Below are 25,024 nucleotides of genomic sequence, written 5' to 3'. Positions count from 1 at the left end.
ATTTTTTAAATGCATTTCCAGTGTAACAGAAATAGATTACTTAGAAGAACATCAAAGAAAAGAATGCTCATTTGCTTTACATGTCTTACAATATTTAAAGCAAGGCAAAATACAGCCTGGATTTAATAAAGGGAGTCTTCAAGCTGTTTACTTATTGCAAACTGATTTAATAGTTTAAAATGTTCTAAACCAATGCACATATTATGGAATCCTATTTATAGGATTTGTTTTTCGTACTTTCTACACACTGTTAAATTCTGATATTTCTTAGTATGCTGTTCATGTTTTATGTTGATCAACCAAATATCTATTGGCTGTACTGAATTGTACATTCTTGTTCAATATTTATTGTCCAAATCTGTGACACTAGATATGTTATATGCTAAAAAATAATTGGTAGTAATGCACAAGGCTACTTACAATATGGAAGAACAGATGAATGCCAAATGTGTCTGTACAAAGTATATATCTCCAGTATGTTCTTTTGGATATACTGGTGGTTGTATTTCTAAATGTTAGATGTATATAGTAGCTCTTTTTGTCTTAAAAAACAATAGTCTTTATCATCACTAAGAAAGAGCTGAGGATATATAGATGGGTAAATCAGTATTTCAGTTCATGTTTTAAAGCATGGTAGCCTCAAAATTAAATCCACTAAAACTAGACTGAAGGTTGTGTTAACTGGAATTCTATTTTGTGTCCCCCCCAGGAGGAACAGGCTGCTAAACTCAAAGCAGAGAAGATTAGGGTTGCGTTAGAGAAGATTAAAGAGGCACAAGTGAAAAAGGTAAATTATTTATACTGGTTTATAAGGGTCTTTATTTTATACTTATTTTCCTGGAAAATGCAGGGAAAATTCTTCTCATTTGTGTCTATTACCTTTAAGTTGGCCTAAGTAAAAGAGGAACACTGTAGTGTCTGATCTTGAGTGATACTGTATTCTCTCATCTAGACTGGACCAAATCAAGAAAATTCTAGCATATGGAACAGTGTTTTTCTTAAGAAACAGCTTATTTTGCAGCTGGTGCACACTGAGAAGACTTTGCTGACCTTCACCCAGAGCTGAAATGAAAGTCTAGCCTCCTGAGGCTTTTCATATTAAGCAGTCACAATTTTTAAATTTGGGTCTCTTTTCTTTAGAGACACCTTCCCATTACACATAGGAGGATTTCACAGAATCACAGAATCGACTGAGTTGGAAAAGACCTCAGAGATCATCGAGTCCAACCCTTGGTCCAACTCTAGTCTGTTTACTAAATCATGGCACTAAGTGCCATGTCCAACCTCACTTTAAAAACCTCCAGGGACGGCGAGTCCAGCACCTCCCTGGGCAGGCCGTTCCAATGCCTGACCACTCTCTCTGTAAAGAATTTCTTCCTAATATCCAGCCTATATTTCCCCTGGCAGAGTTTAAGCCCATGCCCCCTTGTCCTATTGCTAACTGCCTGGGAGAAGAGACCAATCCCCACCTGGCTATAACTTCCCTTCAGGTAGTTATAGAGAGTGATGAGGTCACTTCTGAGCCTCCTCTTCTCCAGACTAAACAACCCCAGCTCCCTCAGCCTCTCCCCATAGGTCTTGTGCTCAAGTCCCTTCACCAGTCGTGTTGCTCTTCTCTGGACCCGCTCCAGCACTTCAATGTCTTTCCTGAACTGAGGGGCCCAGAACTGAACACAGTACTCCTGGTGTGGCCTCACCAATGCAGCGTACAGGGGAAGGATCACTTCCCTTGTCGTGCTGACCACGCTATTTTTGATACAGGACAGGATACCATTGGCCTTCCTGGCTACCTGGGCACACTGTTGGCTCATGTTGAGCTTCCTGTCAATTAGTACCCCCAGGTCCCTTTCTGACTGACTGCTCTCCAGCCACTCTGCGCCCAGCCTGGAGCGCTGCAGGGGGTTGTTGTGACCAAAGTGCAGCACCCGGCACTTGGCCTTATTGAACTTCATCCCATTGGAATCAGCCCACTTTTCCAGTCTATCCAGATCCCTCTGCAGAGCCCTCCTGCCTTCCAGCAGGTTGACACACCCTCCCAACTTGGTGTCATCAGCAAATTTGCTGATGATGGTCTCAATCCCCTCATCTAAATCGTCAATAAAGATGTTAAACAGGACTGGACCCAACACTGACCCCTGGGGAACACCACTAGTGACTGGCCGCCAGCTAGATGCAGCCCCATTCACCAGCACTCTCTGGGCCCGGCCCTCCAGCCGGTTCTTAACCCAGCGTAGAGTGCACTTGTCCAAGCCACGGGCTACCAGCTTTTGCAGGAGTATATTATGGGAGACAGTGTCAAAGGCGTTGCTGAAGTCCAGATAGACCACATCCACGGCTTTCCCCTCATCCACCAGGTGAGTCACCTGATCATAAAAGGAGATCAGGTTGGTCAGACAGGACCTGCCCCTCCTAAACCCATGCTGGCTGGGTCTGATCCCTTGTCCATCCTGAAGGTGCTGTGTGATTCCATTCAGGATGATCTGCTCCATAACCCTGTCAGGCACCGAGGTCAGGCTGATAGGCCTGTAGTTACCAGGATCAGCTTTGCAGCCCTTTTTGTGGACTGGGGTAACATTGGCCAATTTCCAATCATATGGGACCTCCCCAGTGAGCCAGGACTGTTGGAAGATGATGGAGAGCGGCTTGGCAAGTTCTTCTGCTAGCTCCCTCATCACCCTAGGATGGATCCCATCTGGTCCCATAGACTTGTGAGGATCCAGATGGCTCAGTAAATCACCAACTATTTCCTCCTGGAATACAAGGGGCCTGTTTGGCTTCCTATCTGTGTCAACCACCTCCAGAGGCCAGTTGTCCTGAGGGCCACCGGTCTTTCTGGTGAAAACTGAGGCAAAGTAGGTATTAAGTACTTCAGCTTTCTCCTCATCTTTGTTAACTATATTTCCCTCAAAGTCCAGCAGAGAATGGAGGTTTTCCTTGCCCCTTCTTTTGTTATTAACATATTTAAAGAAGGACTTTTTATTATCCCTGACAGAATTGGCCAAATTAACCTCAAATTGCGCTTTTGTTTCCCTGATTTTTTTTCCTGCATGATCTAGCTATTTCCATAAATTCTTCATAAGTAGCCAGCCCTTTTTTCCACAGTCGGTAAAGTCTCTCTTTATTTCTGATTTCCTTCAGAATCTCCCTGTTTAGCCAAGCCGGTTGTCTTCCCCGCCGGCTAGCCTTTCGGCACACTGGTATAGCCTGTTCCTGTGCACTCAAAACCTCCTGCTTGAAGCATGTCCAACCCTCCTGGGCCCCCTTGTTTTTAAGCATTGTTTCCCAGGGTATGCTCTGAACTAGGCTTCTGAATAGGCAAAAGTCTGCCCTCTGGAAGTCCAGCGTAGAGGTTTTGTTAATGGTTCTCCCTGCATCTCTGAGTATTGAAAATTCTATTATTTCATGGTCGCTATGACCCAGGCAGCCTCCAACCACTACATCTCCCACCAGCCCTTCTCTGTTTGTAAACAGTAGGTCTAGTGGAGCCTTGCCCCTCGTAGGCTCATTTACCAGCTGATGAAGGAAATTGTCATCTATACACTCTAGGAACTTCCTAGACTGCCTCTTCTGTGCACTATTGAGCTCCCAGCAGATATCCGGCAGGTTAAAGTCACCCACAAGAACAAGGGCCATCAATTTTGAGACATCTGCCAGCTGCTTGTAGAATAATTCATCTCCTTCATCGTCCTGGTTGGGCGGTCTATAACAGACACCCACAAGGATGTCAGCCTTGTAGAACTTCCCTCTGATTCTGGTCCACAGGCACTCAACCTTGTCACTGCTGACCTCAAGTTTAACAGTCGAGTGACTCTCTAACATATAAAGCCACCCCTCCACCTCTCCTACCCTGCCTATCTTTTCTGAAGAGCTTGTAGCCACACATAGCAGCACTCCAGTCATGAGAGTCATCCCACCATGTTTCTGTGATGGCAACTATGTCATAGCTTTCCTGCTGCACAATGGCTTCCAGCTCCTCTTGTTTGTTGCCCATACTGCGTGCATTAGTGTACATGCACTTCAAGTGGGCTGCTGATTTCACTCTTAATTTGGGCTTTCCATCCTTAGGCTGATCTTTGGAGAGCCTGGTTTCAATCCCTTCCCCCTTCAAACCTAGTTTAAAGCCCTCCTGATCAGCCCTGCCAACTTATGGGCTATAGTCCTCTTGCTCTCCCTAGAAGGATGAAGCCCATCTGATCTGAGGAGACTAGGTACCATGGAGTTTGCCCCATGGTCAAAAAACCCAAAATTTTGACGGTGACACCAATCCTTAAGCCACCTGTTGATGAGATGGGCTTTTCTACTTCTCTCTTTATTTAGCTCCTCATCCATCTCAGATAGCACAGGAACTGAGGCAAATATCACTTGTGCTCCCGTCCCATGAACTGACCGACCCAGTTCTTTAAAGTCTTTTTTAATTATCTTAGTACTTCTTCTGTTGATGTCCTCGCTGCCAGCTTGGACTACTAACAGGGGATAGTAGTCTGAGAGCTGAATTAGCTTCAGAAGTCTTCTATTAATGTCCCTCACCCTGGCCCCAGGAAGGCAGCAGACCTCCCTGTGGGATGGGTCTGGGCGACATATAGGGCCCTCTGCTCCCCTCAGAAGGGAGTCGCCGACTACTACCCCTCTTCTTCTTTTTTTCCTCTTACAGCTGCAGTTGTAATCCTTCTTGTGGATGAGGTCCATCCAGGGGGCTCTCCAGGTGGATCTTCTTGGCTGTCCTCTGCCTGATTTTCAGGGTCCAGGGCCTCATATCTATTTGTTAAGGGCACCAAGGGTGGTGATGGGGATTGAGAGAGGGTTCTTTTACTTCTCTGATCAGGGACCTGTTTCCATTCCCCCTCATCAATTAGATCTGCTCTATCTGCCTTATGGCAGGAGGGACAAGGCTTTGCCATCTCCTGTTGCACACCCTTAGGAGTCAAAAGAGCCTGACCCCACCAGTCAATTTCTTCCTCACTCTCCCTAATGCTCCTTAGTCTCTTTCTTAAGCTCTGCCACTAGGCACAGTAAGTCATTGACCTGCTCACATCGTACACAGGTGCCTCCCATACCATTCTCTGATGCTAATGCCAGGCACAGACACTCTGCACAGCCAGAAGCCTGGGTGGCTGCATCCTTCTTGGCAGGTAGTGTCTGTGTAGACACACTCTTTGTATTAATGGCAGCAACAGCTTTCCTTTTTCTAGAAACCATTACTACCCTTAGTTAAACTGAGGACAAGATAACAAAATGAAAACCCGGACAAACTCACCTACAAGAGCTAGTTGTGTCCAGTCAACTTGCCCTGCCACACCCAGCCTGTGTCACCAGCAACAAGTGAGCGGTCTAGCAGCACGGACTGACAGAACCTCTGGACCCTACCGCACGAGCAGCCCCAGTCGCTGCTGCAGCACAGCGTGGGTAGTGCTCACCTGCCTCACAAGCACGTTCACCTCGCAGTGCCTGGTGGGCAGCAATGCGTCGCTGCCCTCCCAGAGGCTTTTTCAAAGCAAGAGGGAGGGGGTGTGACTCCCGTCACCGTGGTAAGGGTCGCGCCACGTCAGCCGGCTCCGCAAGGGCTGCCGGGGACTCGCGGGTAGCGGAATCGAAATCGCGACCAGAAACCCCTCTCTTTGCCTTCTCTTACCTCTGTAGCTTCGAGATTTCGCTCACGGCTCCGGCTGAGCTGGCTTCAGTCAGCTGATCCGAGGAACATTTCCCAGTGATAAATGGAATACAAACATTTCAGGGTACAGACAGGGTTTGCCAAGTGGAGAAAGTCTAGAAACATGACTTAAGTTTCTGTTTGGTTTAAGAAATGGCTGTATTTTTCTTTCTGGACAATGACCTATTTAAAGGGCATATGAAAAGCCATTAAGTTTTAAAAACAGATTTCTTTCACACTAATGCTTCATACTTCCCAGAAAAATAAGACTTAGTATAGATATATTGTTCACATAATCAACATTCTTAGAATTTAGAGAGGAAGTGGCCAGAAAGCTTGAATTGCAAATCTGAAAAATTCTAATTGTATATAAGGTAAATGTAGAACTCTGTATCTATGTTTGTCCCACCTAGATATGTAAGAAGAATTGACACAAAAACACTTTATTAATCAGGACAGGACACTTTGTCAGAAGCACTTTTTCATCCCTAATACAGAGCTAAAAGGCATTGTCATTGTACTGGGAATACCTTTTATATTTACTCTCTTATATTGAAGGAGAACAGTGTTTTGTTAAAGTGTCTGTGATACAAATATCTAACCATCATTCATGGCTTTTTACTTTTTGAGGGAGTGTTTTGATTGTACTTACTATTTTATGCTATTTTAAACAAAGGAAAAGGAAGGAAGAAGGAAAAGAAACAAGATCGTAAATAGATTATTTTAGTTGAAAGGTGGGAAGTGAATCCTTTTTCTCGTTCTCCTAATTTTCTGCTTAACAGTTGGTGATCAGAGTCCATATGTCAGATGACAGCTCAAAAACAATGATGGTGGATGAGAGGCAGACAGTGAGACAAGTATTAGACAATCTGATGGACAAATCGCATTGCGGTTACAGTTTAGACTGGTCATTGGTGGAAACCATCTCTGAATTGCAAATGGGTAAGTAATTATAAACATTTATAATTCTTACCTGTTGATGTAACACTTGTCTAGATCTGTGTCCTCAGAATGATTTAAATTTTTGTCTTCATTATGTTCATCATCCCATTCATTCATGTAGTAAAAGTTCATTCATGTAGTAAATGTTCATTCATGTGTAATAAAGCTCATGAATGATGTTTCAGAATGATCTGGGAATGTTTTCTTCTTTCATATTAAAAATATGTCTAAATTTTAAGGTTTGATATAGCAGTTTTACATATATCTAATCACTGAGCTTCTTGGTTTTGATTGGTTCCTCACAAAAGAAAGAGGTAAGGGCTAAAAAACTTACCATACATCTTTCTCTTTGTAAATAGTGGTTTGTGCTGATTCTAATAGCTCTTGTTACAAAAAGCTGCCTACATTTTTTTTTCTGTTAAATATTCTAATGCAGTTGGCAGTATGGCTCTAAGGGCAGTTAAAGCTCCTTTGTGCTGCATTGCACATGCCACAGTGTAAGTTGTTCATTTAGCCAAAGGATGTAGCATCTGAGTGGAAAACAAGGGGAAAAATGATAGAAAAACAATTAATCCCCATTATCAGGGAAAAAAATACATCAAAGAGCTGGTAAGCACTTTATCCATTAACTAAAGAAAAGCCCAGAACTGAACCCAAATATGTCAATTTCAAATTAAAATGCAGATTAGTGTTTCCTTGTTCTTTTGGTGAAATGTTTTCTATTTCAGGCAATATAGCATGTTAACTTTGGTTATTGTTAAACAAAAAAGGCTGTTGTACGGTGTCGAGGTATCCTTTGAATCTTCTTCCTTGCATATAACAAATAGCATCTTACTAGGCTCAAAACCTTAACATTTTAATAAATGAAATCTTAAAAGTTGCCCAGTTTTGAAACCAGAAAGGATTTCCATGTAAATCCAAAATATATAAAGTATATAAAAATCAAAGATGTGATTCTGTTACATTTAACCAATGAGAATATTATTAATATATAACCTTATTGGTTCTGCAGTAGTTTTCTATCACTGAAAAATCTCTGGTTGTGTAGGTAGCAGGATCCTGGACTCAAGGCTCCACCAGTGGTCTTTCCCATCCTAGATTTGCTTTCCTAGGACTCTTCCATTCACTGTGCAGCCTGGAAAGAATAAAGGAAAAAATATTGGAAAAAATATTTTTCGCTTCTACTAGAAACAAAAAGCTAGGTGGCAGACAGAAAGAGAAACTGACATTTATCCAAATTAACAGCCTGACTGAATTAAGATTATTTTGAACTGCAACTGAGGTTAACAAATCTCTTGCTGGATGTTTTGGAAGCACATGCATGTCCTACTGTGTATGGGCTCAGTGACATACTGGCAATGACAGATTTTGATGGCTGTATTGAATGAGTTTCAAGCTAAAGAACACCTATTATTATAATTACAGAATTTTAAATTCAGAGTACAACATGATAAGCCTAAGAGATATGCAAGAGGGTAGAACTGAGTTTCCTCTTTCATTTTTCAGTTTGACTTTCCTTGATCCTTGGTAGGGCAACTGTTAGGTAGTTTTTCATAGATTTTACATATTTTTTTTTAAAAGACGTTCTAAAATGCAGCCTGTTTTATGCATGTATTTTATACTGGAACTTGAAAAACAGATGAAAAATTGGTTACAACAAAGCCCTCACACTATGCACTATTGTATATTGTGTTATTTTGCCAGTGCTTCATCTTTTGAAACATTTTTTCTGGCAACGCCTATGTATGAGGAAGGAACTCCTTGGTTATAATATTTTCCTTTAGCATAACTCAGAAGAGTTGAGGAGTCTGATTCAGGTATATGTACTTGAAGTAGAAAGCCACCTATTACTATTAATGGTTTAACCAGGAGCTGTATATGTACTTTCAGAAGAACTCAATGGGATTATTTCCAGAATGTAGAATGAAGTGCTTTGCCTGGTTTTACCCTGCAAGTTTGTAACAGAAACAATTCTGGAAGGTTTGTTTCGTTTGGGACAAAGGCTGTTTTCATTTTTTTTCTAGTTAGAGCAGAGTACATATATGAAGTATCTGTGAGCTACAATGTTTTAATTTTAGAAAGTATATTTAATAACAGAAACATTGCATTATATGCCGTTTTACATACTAAGTGCATATATACTCAGTGAGATAGTGATTTGGGCTATAGAAACAGATTTTGTACTGAAGAAGCTGCCTAATAAATTCCTCTAGGGATTGTGTGGACCATAGTATCTATAAATGTGATAGTCTTCCTATTTGTACTTACTTGAAATGCCATCATTTGAGTCTGCTTGTTCATGTGGGATAGAAAGATTTGTCAGGTAAAAGAGAAGGAAAACACTTCATGTATTGATAGAACTATAAACCTCAAGAGACGGAAGTGTGAGCGTTGAATGTGTATGTGTAAAATTAAACTAGGCATGTCTGGAAGTTGATTAAGTTCTTCTAGTTCCTTACTGTAAACTTCTTCCCCATTTTAGTAGACCCTGAACTCTGTTTTCTCTACGTGTATGCCTTGTTTCCCAGATATGACTGCAGAGCAGCTTCCAGCACAAAATGTGACAGATTCAAATGTATTTGCTCTCTTGTTATTGCTGCAGAAAGGATCTTTGAAGATCATGAAAACTTAGTAGAAAATCTCCTGAACTGGACAAGAGATAGTCAAAACAAACTAATGTTCGTGGAACGTATAGAGAAATATGCACTTTTCAAGAATCCCCAGGTAAGCCTGAGAATCCTGTTGAATGAGTGTGTGTGCACACATGCATGCCTGATTGCAGTTTCTTATTTTTTATAGCATTCACTTCCATACTTTTATTTTAGCACTTGCTTATGTATTGAAATGTCAGGCAACTTTATACTTTGGCATCATGGTTGGCACAAAATCAAGTCCCTGGCAGAAAACCATGAGCTGAAGCAGTCTGCTTGCTAATGTGTTTGTGAGTAATTTTAATAGCAAGCGATTTTATGGCATTTACTCCAAGACTTGGTGCTGTGCAAATATGCAAGAAAGGTGTTTACAGATCTTACTAGTAGTAATGCCTCTCCTCTGTGCATTCTTACGTTGCTGCCAAGAAGAGGAAGACAAAATCAAAGAGCATAGTTACTCTGTGGTCAAATGGCAAGTGGAGAGAAGACGTGTCCCTCCCGGTGGAAGCTGAGACCTGCCTCTGTTCCCCAGCTAGGAAACCAAAGGCCTCTCTTCTCTCTCATATAGCCTCAGAGACCTCTCTTCTCGCCAACGGTAGCTACAGATCTGATATCTGGCAGCAGTTCATACTGTAAGGTAGTGGAGGAATAGAAACAGAAAAGCAGAAGATGGCTCTTTGAAGAATTTGAATTGAAAAGAACGGGATATAGTATCACTTGATCTCTCTCTTAACTCTTACCTAATGTATTCCCTTTTGGAGTCATAGATTGTTTTTACATCTGTATGGCATCTCTGTGGTAATTTCTTGGATTTAAACTATGAGTTTCACGTGTTCGTCCATTGAGACATCATGAGTATACTTGATCTTTTTTTTAAGCAAGAATGGAAAACCAGGTCTTATTTAAGTGCTTCTCGATAAAGCAGCAAAACTCTAAATTCTTTTAAAAGCATGTAGTTGATATATTTACTATCAGTACATATGGTAGGCGCTGTCAACAAGAATGAGGTTCCAGCATAAAACCAAGATTTCTCCATGGTTTACAATATTGATTTAGGTAAAGTTTGTGAATATGGAGGTTTTTTTCCAGTATAAGAGCCTAGGCATTAGGAAGAGGAAGATAGTCGTCGTCTCAGTCCCTTCCAAGCTGAAGAAGAGTACAAAAAGAGTATAAAACTTCTTATTTAATAAGATACAGTAGCTATGCCTAGTTAGATCCCTTTTAAGAACACAAGGAGTATTTAGTAATTCTTTGTGAAAAATATTTCTGTTTGGTAAAACTGTCAGGGCAAAGTGGAAAGTAGTACATTGCTTATGTGTGTGTTCTTTGAACACGTAGATGATGGTGGTATCTAACAGGTTTAAAGATCTCTAGTTTTTAAAATATTTTTATTGTGGGATTGTCACGTTGGTAGTATTTTTCTTTCCGGATGCTGCTGTTTTTGTGGAAAGCCAGGACAATGTTGTTATGAGGCTGTACTTAAGAGAATGGACTGATTGATATTTCTGGAAAAGGGTGGTTATAACTTAGTTCAATTTATTATTTAGCAGTCTGACAGGTCGTTTCAATTGGACTACAAAGTTTTATTCATTTTATGTGTTGTTCTCAGGTAACAGTGTCTTTTTTCTTACTGCTACAGAAAGACAAATGAGAAATGTTATTTGGCTTGTTTTCAGAATGCCTGTAGAAATATTAAGCTTTCTCTTGTTACAGAACTATCTTCTGGGCAAGAAAGAAACCTCTGAGATGGCAGACAGAAATAAAGAGGTGCTGCTGGAGGTAAGGTTGCCAGAACAAAAAGGACATAGTGGGCATTTCAGAGTTTGACGCTGAACTCTAAAAGATTGCGGTGATTGAAACTGGACTGGGTGAAATTCTGGAACAACTGAGAATGGAATGTGTTACATTTCAGATGTTACATTTTGATGTTACTCTATTTCAGATACAATCAGTTAATAAAAATGCGTCTTTATTTTGTTTAGTAACTAAAATAGCATACACAGTGATAAAATGAGGTTACCAGTAACTGTAGCTAAAACCTGTCACAGTCTGCACAACTGTCACCTGGATTTTTGACCTGCAGTGGCAGAGACTTTTTTTACTAGTACTCTCCTCCAAGTGGTTATTCTCTACAAAATTCTATAGCATTGATTTGGTGACTCGTCTATGTTAATATTTTAAATATTGTTAGTGTCACGGAGGCACCCTGAGGTTAGTTTAAGGGACAACAGGGTCCAAAACCAACTTTTATTAAACCGGAAAGAAACAGGGTTTTAGCACTCCAAAAGTGACTTAAATAAAGGTTTGGATATCAGTTGAGGAAAATTATTTAAGGGGCAGCAACTAATACAACAGGCGGTCCACAGTGTGCATGCACATGGCTTCACTCAAAACAATGCCGGAGCCGTCCCCGAGTCCCGGAGAAGTACACACTTGCCTAAACACGGTGCGGGATTATTTTTAAAGAGATACACGTACTCGTAGTGAGTACGGAAAGTGTGCACTCGCGATTCCGCGAGGGTAAATTTATAATACACTCGCAATCCTGTGAGGGTTAATTTACTTACACGTGCAAATGTGCACGGAATATTACACGTGCTTACGTGGAAGCACGGGAGGAAAATACACTCGCGATTGTGTGAGGAAATAATTTAAAGTACACGTGAAAATGTGCACGGAAGGTATACGTGCTTGTATTAAGCACGGAAAGTACGTGTGCAAATGTGCACAGAAAGTTAACGCGTGCATATGTGCACGGAAGGAAAATACACCCGCGATTCTGCGAGGATTAATTTTACACATGCTCATATGGAGCACGGAGAGTTATACGTGCATATGTCCACGGAAAGTATAAATATACTCACAATTCTGCGAGAAGTTTTACTCACATCCGTGGCAGCGAGGCGCAGTCTCCATCCCGGGGAGGGGGGCTCTCGGCGGCAGCATCTTGCTGGTGCTCCGAGAGACCCACACAATGGGCGGAGTCTCGACCAGAGTCCCGTTTTTATCTGATCAGACCTGACTGTAGGCATTCAAGAAGCTCCTCTGCACGCCCACTCACTGGTTCCTTGGCACTCCCTTCTCCTAATGGCCCTGGCCAGGGTGCTCTGGGGTCAAACAAAAGAAGCTGTTAGCCTCAAGTAGCAGAGAAAGAGAGGAGATGTGCCCACTCCTCCATAACTGAAGGACGGAGGGGGAGAAAGGGGGCAGAGAGGGGAAGTGAGGGGGAGTTGCATTCTGCCACAGTTAGTAAGCAGAATAGTTAAAATTTGTTTCAATTACCCTTTAAAATAAACAACCAAGTATTTAAAAAATAAGGGACAGAAAAGGAAGTCAATCAACACATGTTACGGAATAGACTGCCTTAGCTTCTTGAATTATTTGGTATACTGCTTCTTGTAGAACTTGTAAGTTTGCTTGGCATAACTTCTGGAAGTTGTGAACCTTTGAAACTTTCTGCTTCGTAAAGTAAAAAAAAGCCTCAGAGTCTTCAAGCTATAGAAGATAAGGGGAGATGCATCTCATATGGAACACATTAAATAGTTTACAGAACTGAGGACAACAAAAAAAATTGCCGAGCAAATACAGCAAACAGTAAACACAGCCTCCACTAGCTGAACACTGAATGGTTTGGTCACCATGCTGAAGTGTCATAGCTTCCACTTGATTTCCAGATTCATGGTTATCATTTCAATAGTTACACAAAAGTAAACATTTTGGGTAATTAATTTTGGATTTATACTTAATACAATAAGTAGCATGTGCACACTCTTAGCGTATTATTAATATGAGTTTTAGTAAAAGTCCATATGAATGCTGTTTATCAAAAAGGTGCTTGAAGCCATGACATGCAGAGGCATGTAATTCTGTCTAATTCTTTCATCTAGGATTACTCAAATCTCTGTGCTGCATGTTAATCTGGAGTGTATTTAAAGCATTTGTTTTCCTGTTAGCTCTTTATAAACAGGACCTTCACAAGAAGTTGTAGTGTTGGCAGTTAGTAGCAACAAAGTACTCATTAAACGAATTAAAGCTGTATCTGATGGATATGTAATTAGGTTTTGTGTATACTTAGACTTGTGAGGCTATATCTATAAGGTGACCTTACAACTTTAATGCCAGTAAAGCCATTGGGGCACCTATTACTGAGAAGCAGTGGTTAGAAAATGTTTACAATAGCTGCTAATATTTTTATTATTGTTCTTACACTGAGAAAATGCTAAGATCCGCTATTGTGTTTGTCAGAATTACCTTGTAGCTTCTACAGTTAATCTCTAATTCATATTACTGCACAAAAAAAGAGCTGTCCCTCTTATGTGTGCATTCCTTATATAAAGAATTTCAACATTTCAGTCATTAAAAACAAACCATGGCATGCTGTATATTCTATGTCTTTTTCTCTTCTCAAACTGCTGTGTTTATTGGCAGGAATGTTTCTGTGGAAGTTCTGTAACCGTGCCAGAGATAGAGGGAGTTTTGTGGCTGAAAGAGGATGGTAAGAAGTCTTGGAAGAAACGTTACTTTCTTCTTCGAGCTTCTGGAATCTACTATGTCCCTAAAGGGAAGGCAAAGGTATGCTATTTTAAAGCAATTTCCCTGAATTTGTTATTGTCGGTAAATTGTGCACACAAGAGTCAGCCTTACATTTTGGCCTAGCTGTGCCTTGGCTAGTGCCACATTCCTCAGTTGAAAGTGCAGCTTTATCATGGAAATAGTGTGTAAATTACTGTGATAGTGCTTGATGCTAGGGGTGTAACCCCAAATTTAAAAATACAAGGCAAGGGCCTACTTTTTGAGTGACGTCAGGGTTAGCTGTTCAGAAACACCTGAGGAAAAATGATTGGTGGAGTTAAGAGGCTGTCTTTTGTCAAGCAGAATGCAGATGAAGGACAAATTGCACTGCAAATGCCAATCATAAAATATCAGATGAACTGCACAATCAGCCTGCAGAATTTTTTTTGTTTTAGTTAATTCATGTAAATGGGATTATTTTTGGACCAATTTGTGCTACGTTTTTTTAAACTGGTAAATATAATTCTTCAGTATTACTTGCTGTTTTTCTATGTATATCGATAATGAAAAGTAAATAGGAAGCTGCTACAAATGCATTGTACCTTCAAGGCTGAACTACTGTGAGTTCAAATTGTCCATGAATCCTTCAGTCCTGACAGCATCAGCCGATACCCAGTGCAGGAATTCCACTTCCCACACAGCTGGCAATGGAGGGGAAATCTCTTTAGAGCTGAATACATTCTTTCCACAGCCTTTTGCTTCATTAAAACAATCTATATGCAAGGTAGCCTGTTGAAATTCCCTGCCCTACAATCAATGCCAAACATCGTTAGAGTTATACTCACTGTCACATTGGAATTTGGACACCTTGCTTATTGCCAAGATGAAATGTAACCAGCAGCTGTTAAGTTCCTGATTGACCAACCTTAGTTACTTTCTCTTCATACCAACTCTGAATAAAGATTAGTAGTTTGCTCCAAAATGTTGTCAAACGCAAAATGCTGGCAAAAAACACACACACAAAAAAACCCAGACTGAATTTAGAAAATAATATCCTTGTTAAAAATGAATATTTGATACCAGAGTTTGTACGTGGCTGTATCCTTCTTGTATTGGTAGTTCTCAAATCAGATTGAAACTAATATTAGATCTTAAATAGACCTTATATTAATATTGGATCTTAGCACTAGACTGATTTTGTCAGTGAGTGTGGTTATCTTGTAATATTTTTTTGTATTTAATAGGTCTCAAGGGATCTCGTGTGCTTTCTACAGCTAGATCATGTCAATGTTTACTATGGACAGGACTATCGGAGCAAATACAAAGCACCCACAGATTATTGTTTGGTGCTGAAGGTAACTTCTTAATTATTTTAGAAATTCTCATACTGAAAAGAGCAATCAAAGAGCTTGAAACGTTTCCACAGTAATTTTAGTCCCTTATAATGACTACACTTCCTAATTGTGAGCAAGAACAGACTAACACAATATGAATCTTGGGAGAGATTATAATTTAGAATACACTTCTTATAGTAATATAACAATTGGAAAACTATGCCTGTCAGTTTTCAGGGCAAATCTCTAAATTATCTTCATTTTGCATATGAGAAATTAATATAGGAAGTGAACAGTTAGCTAATGGTTGTTTCTTGTTCTCCATACTCCTCGTGACTTTGTAAATGTTTTCATATTGCCCTGAATTGTCTTACTTCCAGACTGATGAGTCTTTTTTAATTGTTATCGTATTCTAAAACATAACACTAAACCCTTTTTTTCCCTTTGGTAACTCTATAATTTACAACAATTGAGGTTCTGTGAGATAATACCACTTGAAACTTCAGGGACTTGCCGTCTTCTCAGAGCACAGGTCCAGATTTTTACAGAAATTGGCCTTACGGAGTCAAGTCTACCCATATTTCTCAACCTGCAGGAAAGAGGAGGCTGTAAAGGAAGAAATTTCTAAGTATAAAGGACAGGTAGAAAGAACAAGTAGGACAAAAATGTTATGAAGGCAGTGACGTGATCTTAAACTGTGAGATTATTAACTTAAGTACTTTATTTTAAATTGCATCTACTCATCTCCCCATCTCTCTTGACTCCCACACAGTGTTCACAGTGGTGTCAGTTGCTGCAAAGCTATTTTAAAACAGGTTTTCACAGTATGTTCACAGCAAGTGAAGTGTCTTCGTGGATTTGAAAATGGTGCAAGTAACAAGAGGTGGTTATAGTTGCACTTAGAGTTTTCCTTTGACTACTCACCTTCTCTGATTTGTAGCTCATGTGGCATTGTCAGTACATTGGAATGTTTTATGTGCCTGGAGTCTGTGGCTGCCTGTCCACAGTCGGAAAATAGGATTTCATCTTCCAGTAGATAGAGCAATGTGTATTTGTGCCCACTGAGAGGTAGACACTGAATATCAAAAATGGGACATGATATTAAGGAAGAAAGCATACAGTTGAAACTGAAAATATTTTCCATGCTCTTATAGATCATTGGCACAGTTAATTGAATGCAATTAAAAGGAAAAATGTCCATGTTTGTAGGTATTTATGAATTCCTTGAAGTCAATTGATTTCTTCTGCTCACATGTCACTTTCTGCCCACGTCATTTGGACAGGTTAAAAGTGAATCATTTTTTCAAACATGTTGACTACACAGAATAAACCTGATCTAAGTAATTTTTTAAAGCCATTCTGGGCATAAATGAAGACCTGAAAATGTTGAAGTCAAATAATAATGTGACTAAATTGTCCATTATTGGTTTATTTAAGTAAATTAATGGGATGGAGTTAGTTGGATAAGTTAGACAAAGTGAAGCTATGTCCTCAGTGTGGAACTGACAAATCACCAAATTACTATATTAAGCAGGATTGAATCCTTAAAAACCAGACTCCTATTGAAGAGCTTCCAGCATTGTTTGTCTGTATAGACCTCAACAGATAAATGGCTTTCCTTGCATTCCTGGCTATTAAAATATTGATGAGGATTAACAATTTTTCTGCAGCACCCTCAGATCCAGAAGAAATCCCAGTATATCAAGTACCTTTGCTGTGATGATGTGAGAACTCTGCACCAATGGATCAACGGCATCCGTATTGCTAAGGTGACCTCCTGCTTGCACTGTTGCCATGAGTTGTTGTCATTACCTGTTTGAAACAAAATACATGCTAAATCTGACGTTCCTCTGTTTAACTTTTCAGAACGTGAACATGAATCTTCTAACGTATTTTATTCCCTAGCAAATTTGCTAGGCTTTGTTGTGTCAATTCAGTAATGGGGCCCTTTCTTCTTGTTTATGCTGCACTTCTTTGTCCCATGATAAAGTTCTAACTGACACCATGGCTACATTTTAGCCAGCTCCCTTAAAAAATCAAGAAGGTGGCTTGTGGTAAAAGAAGATAATTGAGAAAACAATTGTTTTCTAGGACTCCCAGGTTGGCTTAGTTTATTCGTTGGCCCATTTTTTGCTTGATGCTGCCTCTACTAGCATAACTGAACTGGTTTTCTTTCTTTCTTTCAGCAATTCTCTAATAAAATGGCAAAAGGTTGGGGGAAGGGGTTACAATTTTTGGGAAATTAAAAAAAAAATAAAATTGCACTGAATTAATGTTGCCTGAGCTTCTTAACAAAGAGCCTGTTGTTTCTCTCAGAGGGAAAACCAGGTGGAACAGAGATGCCAGAGGCAGCACTCAGCAGTCTAAAGGGTGCACAGCCTACACAGTTGTTAAATTTGTTTGTCCTTTTGCTTAGTATGGGAAGCAACTGTACATGAACTATCAAGAAGCACTGAAGAGAACGGAATCTGCGTATGACTGGACTTCCTTATCTAGCTCCAGTATCAAGTCAGGCTCCAGCTCATCTAGTTTGCCAGGTAGTAATGTGATCTGTCTTGTAATACAAAGATTTAATTACCTTTTTTGTCATCCACTCTCTGGAGACCTCAGGAGAGACTACTGCAGGAGATAGACTGGTTTTCCAAAGTCTTTCTTGCTATATTTAATCTAAAACATAGACTTTATGTTTAACATATATATATAAACATATTATATAAACCCTATTTTATTGTATTACTTGCAGTGTTTTATGTATTTGGAACATATAGTACTTTCTTGTTCACATTCAAAGAATGTTTTTCTGCTACTGAGAAGAATAAACTTGCTTTCAAATGCCTCTGTCTTGACCTATTTGAAAAAAGAAGTCAAATCCATGTTCTAATGAGGCTTAGAGACTTGTATGTGTAGCTCTCTAACTGCTTTTGTTGACTGACATGTTTGAAACTGGAAAATGAGAACTAGTCCCTGCCCAGAGGCAAAGATCCGAACAATCTCATTCGATACAGACTTTGAAAATACTGTTTCTGTTCTTGTGTCAAACTGTGTGTGCCTGCAGTCGTATGCTCCTGTTTATAACGCTTTAAAAACAGATAGTTTTATATCATTTCACTGTTCAGAGCTGACTGACACTTGGCCAGGTTATTCTGAACCCTCAGAGGCAAATTGCATTATCGAAAACAGGTTGTTGTGTCAGAGTGTTTTGTCCATCACAGATACAGATCAGGAAGTAATGTTACTGAATTAGAAAGGTCCAGAAAGTAGCCTGTGAGAATGAGCTCAACAAATTCAGCCTAACCGTGAAGGTACCATGTTTTTTGAACTGTGTGGAACAGCTTGTCAGATGTAGCAGTAAATTCTCAGTTACTGACAATTTCTCTATCCAAGCGGGGTGTTTTCCTGGTAAAGTTTCTCTTCCGGGGGGCTGAGCCGCAGCCCACCAGTCATGCGTGTTCTGCCACAGCTGAAGTCAAGCCTATCCTGGATACTCTTTTTCCCCACAGAAAGCACATGCCAGACTGGTGGGTGCTGCTGTGTTTTCAAGATACCCCGTGGACCCAGAGCATCATCTGCATTTGCTAGTTGCAGGATATGCATCCTTCCTTCCCTTCCTTTGAGGAACGGAGCAGACTGATGCCTCGGCTGGTGTAGTTTGCCTGTCCTCAGCCTGTGTCCAGTGTCTGTTTCTAAGGTTGTGCTGGAGAGGGCAGGCTGCGTGCACTGCATTAAATGGGGCTTTCACAAAGTACAGGAGCTGTTGAGTGTTTCACAACCCATACAACTGCAGTGTGTTTTTACTTTGCTGCATATCTGACATGCTGTCATCTCTGTGGAGCTTCAGGTTTGGTTAATCTGTTGCACTGATTTGTTTTTCACACAGCAACGGCCTGGATGTGAGCTAGAGTTTACGCAGCAGTTAGTGGGAGCAATGTCCTTTGGTAGGATAACATATTTAACAAGGGTGACCAATAAATACCACACAGAGTTGCATCATAAGCACACTGACTTTACTCTTGCATTCATAAACACATGCTAACTATTTCTTAACTTTCTTCTAAACAGAATCTCAATCAAATCATTCTAATCAGTCTGACAGTGGAGTTTCTGACACCCAGCCAGCTGGACATGTCCGTTCCCAAAGTATCGTCAGCTCCATGTTCTCCGAGGCCTGGAAACGGGGCACTCAACTGGAGGAATCCAGCAAGGTAACAAGAAGACTTTAGTTTGAGAACCAACGCCCAACAAAATGTATGAGACAGGGTGATGCCTCTTCCACCTCTGTCTTGAGTGGGATTTCTTCACTTTTTTACTCTAGGTTATTGACACACACTGCCATATAATTGTTTCTTCAGGAATCACTCTTTCGGGGAATTCAGCCCTGAAATCTTCTGTTCTTGCTTTTATTTGTGTGCACAGAAGCCCCCCCCCCCATAGAATCCTATTAACTAATGTTGAATAAAGACAAAATAAAAGGATCAGCTCTTAACAAGTTGAATGAAATTCTTTCACTAAGATATTTCTTCAGTTAACTAACCTGTCTTCAAGTTTCAGTTACCCACATCTTTACAATGGAAAGATGTGGGTAACTGAAACCTGAAGACAGGTTTGTCTATTTAATAAGTACTCCAGTAGTTTTTATTCAAATGTTTTCTATCATACTGGGTGGAAATGGGAACAATAACCATAGATATGGTTAAAGAAGAAGTACTAAACTTGACAGCAGTTGTGGATTGAGGCAGGTTCGGTATCTCCTGTTGCTGGCAGAGAGTTACAAAATATTTTAACCCATTGAAGCCTGGGGCTCAGGTCTGTTGTGGTTTGGTGAGTTTTCTGTCCTTTCCTGTGGTAGTTGACTGGTGTAGTTCCTGAGGAATAGTTCCAAACACAGCAGAATTGCCACTTAGGCTTGTTTGTTGTCAGAAACAAAGGTGTTTCCAGGTTCCCAAACAGCCATGACATCAGTACTGACTGGTTACCTGTGGAAGTATATTGGCTATGAGAAGCTGTCCACACTCCTGCCACTTTTGAATCTTTCCCAGACGCCAGGTTCAAGCTAGAGAAGCAAGCTTTTTAAGACTAAAACCATTGGTCACTACACCTGACATTGGTGCATCAATAAATAATTAAAAATAAGACAAGACATGACATTTTCAAATAAGAAAGCACATGTGGCACAATGTGAAAACTGACATGGCTGCATTCTTTGGAATTTGTCACTTTTCTGCGGTGCCTGCTGGCTTGGAAATTGTCTATTTCTAATAGTAACGTAGTAGTCAGACCTGGAATGTAGCTTGCTAAATTGTGATCCAAATTTTTCTACTGCATGAATGCAACACGTGGTGCATGTTCATCAGCAGATGCCTTGTCTGTGTGCACAGGGCGCACCATTTCTGCAGGAGGAATGTCTATGCAAAATATGGACACTTGAGTCTGTCTAACATGTATCTGATAGAGGTGAGAGAGCACTGCTATGAGAACTCTAATATTAACGCTTCCTGAGGTTTTGGGTTTGATGTGAAAATCTTGCTGCTACACTCTCTGGTAGCTTGTAGAGAAAAGTTTGAAGTTTTCCACTCTGGGATGACTGTTGTTCTTATCAAGTCCATAGTGCTGCTGGCAATTGCTCATTTAAATAAACCCCAAGAATTTTTATGCTACCTGATTAAAGCCATTTTAAAAATAAAATATTGAGACTGGCCCCTGGTGAGGGCCATCCATGTTGCAAGATGTCATCAATTTTATTTCCTTCCCATGCACAAATCCAATAAAAGTTATATTTCTCTTTGTCATGTGTAATAAAGGGGGATGGATTGTACTAAAACTTCCAAAGAATCCAACTGGCATAGGAAAAGAGATGGCAAACAATTCAATTGCAAAAGCCCGTTTTCATAGGAAAAAGAGCTAAAAAAAAAAGTACTGTTGTTATTTTGAAAGATAGATACTTTTTAATAGCATGTCTGAGGGTTCCAGATAGTCATGAAGATGCATGTTACAAATATGAATAAATAGTATGCAGTAAGTGATTTTCCAAGATACCCAGAAAGACATTACATGGTTATATGGACAAACAAGTACAATGATCTGTTTCAAGGTTCTTCTGTAACCAAAGTATCACTCAATATGTTTCTGGTTGTGGAAATCTAATTTAATTCTGTGGAGGGCACCCTCCTGTGATCTACAAAATTCTTTTCCCTGTCCTGAGTGTTTAATTTGCTCACTGTGAAGATGAGTGTCTTCAGTAGATACGAGGAAAATTCCTCTCTGTTTCAAATATCTCAAAGATTGAAAGAGGCATTAAAATGCACATTCACTGTGTGTGCTTTAAGTGACAAATTGAAGATTCTCCAAGGTCTTGCCACTGAGGGATAGCTGTGCTGGTATGCCTTGGTCGCCCTCTTTGTCTGTTTTATGCTGCTTTTATTTTTCCTGTTGCCTTTTGCTGTCTCAGGTGTCAAAAGTGAAGCTCAGCACAGCTGAGGTCAGCACACCCGGGGTGCCTTATACAGGGCACAATTAAGGTCAGGTGCTGCTACTCAAAAATTCATTAACCTGGGTGATTGGCAGAATGGTGACTTACAGACTAACGCTTGCAAGAGATCAAGATTTCTCTCGTGTTTTGTCATGTGAACACTTTGGTTTAGCTCCAGAACTTTCTTACACCCCTGCCCTCCAGAGCTAATGTGGCAGGTATTGGCACACCCCATGTGTGTTGTGAATCACCGTTTGTTGCTTCTGACTCTAATCCTTTTGGTGTTCTTTTGCACATATAGAAGCTGTGTGCACCCACGTTTAGAACAAAGCAATATGAAAACCTGCTCATAGAGTGCAAATGAGCATAATTGGGCTAACTTGTGGCAAAGTATCTGCTAATGAACTATAGGTAGCTGGTGTGGTCAGTTGCCATGTTGGTATTGCATCTCTAAGGCATGTTCCTATGCTGTGCACTGTGAAATTCACAACTTGCTTTGTAGCTGAACCACTTTGTATTAAGAGGATGTTTACAAACTTTAGTAATGCAACTATCTTTTTAACAGGAATGTAGGCTTACACTTTTAGAGACGCAATTTAATTTGAACAAAACCCAGCGAGTAGACTAAAACGTTGCCTGCTGCTTTCCCATTGCTCCTTCCCCTAGTCAGTGTTTCCCTGTCGTTCTTTTTCTGCTTCATGTAATAGTTGCATGTCCAGCTTTTCTTTCCCAAGCTGACTTTCTCTTGCAGATCTCAAAATGTGTCCTCTGGGGAAGTTTTCCTCGGAAATCTCAGTTCTTTCTCTTTTCCTCATTTTTGCCCTTGTCAGTCTTGGATATCAGAGTGTGTGTAGTGGAAAGATCTCAGTAGTATCCCTGCGCAGAGCTTGCTCTTGACATGTTTTAGAGCAGTTCAGGATTCCCGTGATGTCCTCTGTCATGGCCTGTGGCCTCTGGGCGTGCTCTGGTTGGGTCACTATACTTGCCGCAAGGCTGCTGTATTTTCTCCCTGCCATTCAGCCCAGCGTGGAGCACGCCTGGCTCTGCTGGTTCTGTCCCTCCGCACCCGGTCCCGGCTGGTCAGCGTGCAGAGCTGTCTCTTGCTGCATTGTTTTGCTAATACTTCCTGCATGCTGTAATCTGCCACTTAATTTTTAATGACAGGCACATTTAGACCTTGACTTTATAATCTCTTTGTCTCCCTCCCTCCCTCCCTCTCTCTCTCCCTGTCTCTTTCTTTTTCTCCCTTTCCACTTTGACTAAAAATCCCTTCCCAATAGGCCCGAATGGAGCCCGCAGGTCGGCCCTTCATGTCTGTTGCACCTCCTGTGTCTCCACAGACAAAAGTGGCGGCCCCCTACGGAGCCTCGCAGCCATCCCCCCCGCTGCCTCCCCCACCCCCTCCCCCGCCGCCCCCGCCGCCCCCCCCACCTCCGCCCCCACCCCCCCTCCCCAGCCAGGCCACGCCATCGGCGGGCTCTGCCGCCACCATGTTTGTCAAGTACAGCACCATCACCAGGCTGCAGAACGCTGCCCAGCACGGCGGGCCTTTCTCCAAAGCTCCTGCCGTGCAGCAGCCCCCCCCGCCCCCCCCCTCCTCAGCAAAGCCTCAGATGCTGGTGCCCCCCAACGGTGTCATGCCGCCTCCCCCCCCTCCACCGCCTCCCCCAACACCGGGGTCGGCCATGGCACAGCTGAAGCCGGCACCTTGTGCCCCCTCTGTGCCACAGTTCACACCGCCACCGCCGCCCCCCAAAATCCATCAAGTTCAACCAAATATAAGCCAGGCCACTGCCACCTCCTCGTTGCCACCACCTCCTCCTCCTGTGCCTGCCCCCCCCCCACCCCAGGCGCCCCCAAAGCCTGTCATGGCAGCTCTTCCCGCACAGCCTGTTGGGAAGGCAGCATCGCCAGGGGTCACGCACGTCACCCCCCCTGTGCCAGCTCCCTTACCCCTTGCAATAAAGAAACAACCGAGTGTCACCTCTCCCCAGGTGCCTCCGCTGCCCCCAGCCCCTCCCGGCCCCACTCCTCCCCCAACGTTCCCAAAGCAGCAGAGTTTCTCTGTGAAGCCCCCTCCATCCCCTCAGTCCCCAGCGCCCTCGGTGGTGAAACAGATAGTCAGCCAGTTCCCACCCCCTCCCACCCCACCTGCCGCTGAGCCTCAGCCTCTGAAACCCCTTCCGCTGAGCGTGGCTCCACAGTCGCCTCCAGCAGTGAAGGCAAAGCCCAAATGGCAGCCCGCCTCCGCTCCCTCACCAGATTTCCCCCCTCCTCCACCAGAGAGCAGCTTAGTGTTTCCTCCTCCACCTCCTTCCCCAGCTTCCTCTGCAGGTTCTCCCCCCCTTGACAAATCAGGGTCTCCAGTCAAAAAGACCGGCAAGACGTCAAGCCCCGGAGGGAAGAAACCACCTCCAACACCTCAGCGAAACTCCAGCATCAAGTCCACCAGCTCCACTGAGTACCATGAGTCCAAGAGACCTTCAGTGGATCGCCTTGTCAGCAAATTTGCACACCCACCAGAGCCGTCAGGGTCTCCTTCCAAGGAGTCATCGCCTTCTGCACCCCCTCCAAAGCCAGGAAAGCTCAACCTTTCTGGGGTGGGCCTGCCTATTGTCCTTCCACAAGGAGGGATCCTGGCCAAGCCTCCTGCTCCGGGTGTGTCTGGGAAGGAATCTGTGGTTGAATTCCCTTCACCACCATCTGATTCAGACTTTCCACCACCACCACCTGAAATAGATCTTCCTCTCCCGCCAGTTGAGATCCCATCCGTGTTTTCAGGCAGCACCTCCCCAAAAGTCGCTGTTGTCAATCCTCAGCCTCAGGTGTGGTCAAAACCATCTGTGAAAAAAGCCCCACCACCCACACGTCCCAAGCGGAATGACAGCACTCGACTGACGCAAGCGGAGGTCACTGAGCCACCAGCGTCAGCTGGCCCTCAAGTGCCCACTTCACCCAAGTCCAGCCTTAGCGTTCAGCCAGGATTCCTGGCAGACCTCAACCGGACACTGCAGCGGAAATCCATCACCCGGCACGGCTCCCTCTCCTCCGCACGCATGTCCAGAGCAGAGCCCACCGCCACCATGGACGACATGGCCCTGCCGCCGCCTCCGCCGGAGCTGCTGGCTGACCAGCAGAAGACAAGCAGCTTCGGGGGCAGTCACATATCCGGCTATGCAACGTTACGGAGGGGGCCACCCCCAGCGCCTCCCAAAAGGGATCAGAACACCAAGCTGTCGCGGGACTGGTAGTCCGTCCCCACGCTCTCCATGACTTGGGAGCAGCTCCGTGATCAGCCAACCTGATCTTGCGTGTTTGGAGAGAATGTTGGGACACGGAGGATAGCCCCATCGAAAGAGGTGATCTCAAACTGTAGCTAAGGCTAAATGTAAAGACGTTCCCCTCTCATGGCTAGGCCAAAAATATGGGGGCTTGAGGGTGTTGATATTTTATTGGGAAAAGTGGGTAGAGA

General features: G+C 42.4%; 1 protein-coding gene across 2 annotated transcripts in view; it reads left to right on the top strand.

The window, feature by feature from the left end:
• Positions 1 to 24,803, top strand: part of RAPH1 (Ras association (RalGDS/AF-6) and pleckstrin homology domains 1) — a gene marked incomplete at its 3' end in the record, with an annotated part of 59,197 nt that extends 34,394 nt beyond the window's left edge. For both annotated transcript variants that reach the window (XM_080347085.1, XM_080347084.1), the window contains 10 exons: positions 710 to 787; positions 6,430 to 6,589; positions 9,192 to 9,313; positions 10,954 to 11,019; positions 13,669 to 13,812; positions 14,997 to 15,107; positions 16,757 to 16,855; positions 17,503 to 17,623; positions 19,146 to 19,288; positions 22,833 to 24,803. In XM_080347085.1, the coding sequence (XP_080203211.1) occupies positions 710 to 787; positions 6,430 to 6,589; positions 9,192 to 9,313; positions 10,954 to 11,019; positions 13,669 to 13,812; positions 14,997 to 15,107; positions 16,757 to 16,855; positions 17,503 to 17,623; positions 19,146 to 19,288; positions 22,833 to 24,803 (3,015 nt within the window). The remainder of the gene's footprint in view (positions 1 to 709; positions 788 to 6,429; positions 6,590 to 9,191; positions 9,314 to 10,953; positions 11,020 to 13,668; positions 13,813 to 14,996; positions 15,108 to 16,756; positions 16,856 to 17,502; positions 17,624 to 19,145; positions 19,289 to 22,832) is intronic.
• Between the last annotated feature and the right edge of the window lie 221 nt (positions 24,804 to 25,024).

Source organism: Nesoenas mayeri (genome assembly GCF_963082525.1).
Source record: "Nesoenas mayeri genome assembly, chromosome: 6".
In the NCBI taxonomy this organism is placed as follows: domain Eukaryota; kingdom Metazoa; phylum Chordata; class Aves; order Columbiformes; family Columbidae; genus Nesoenas; species Nesoenas mayeri.
The sequence above is the reverse complement of the archived record's forward strand: the minus strand, read 5'-3'. Positions and strand labels throughout refer to the sequence as shown.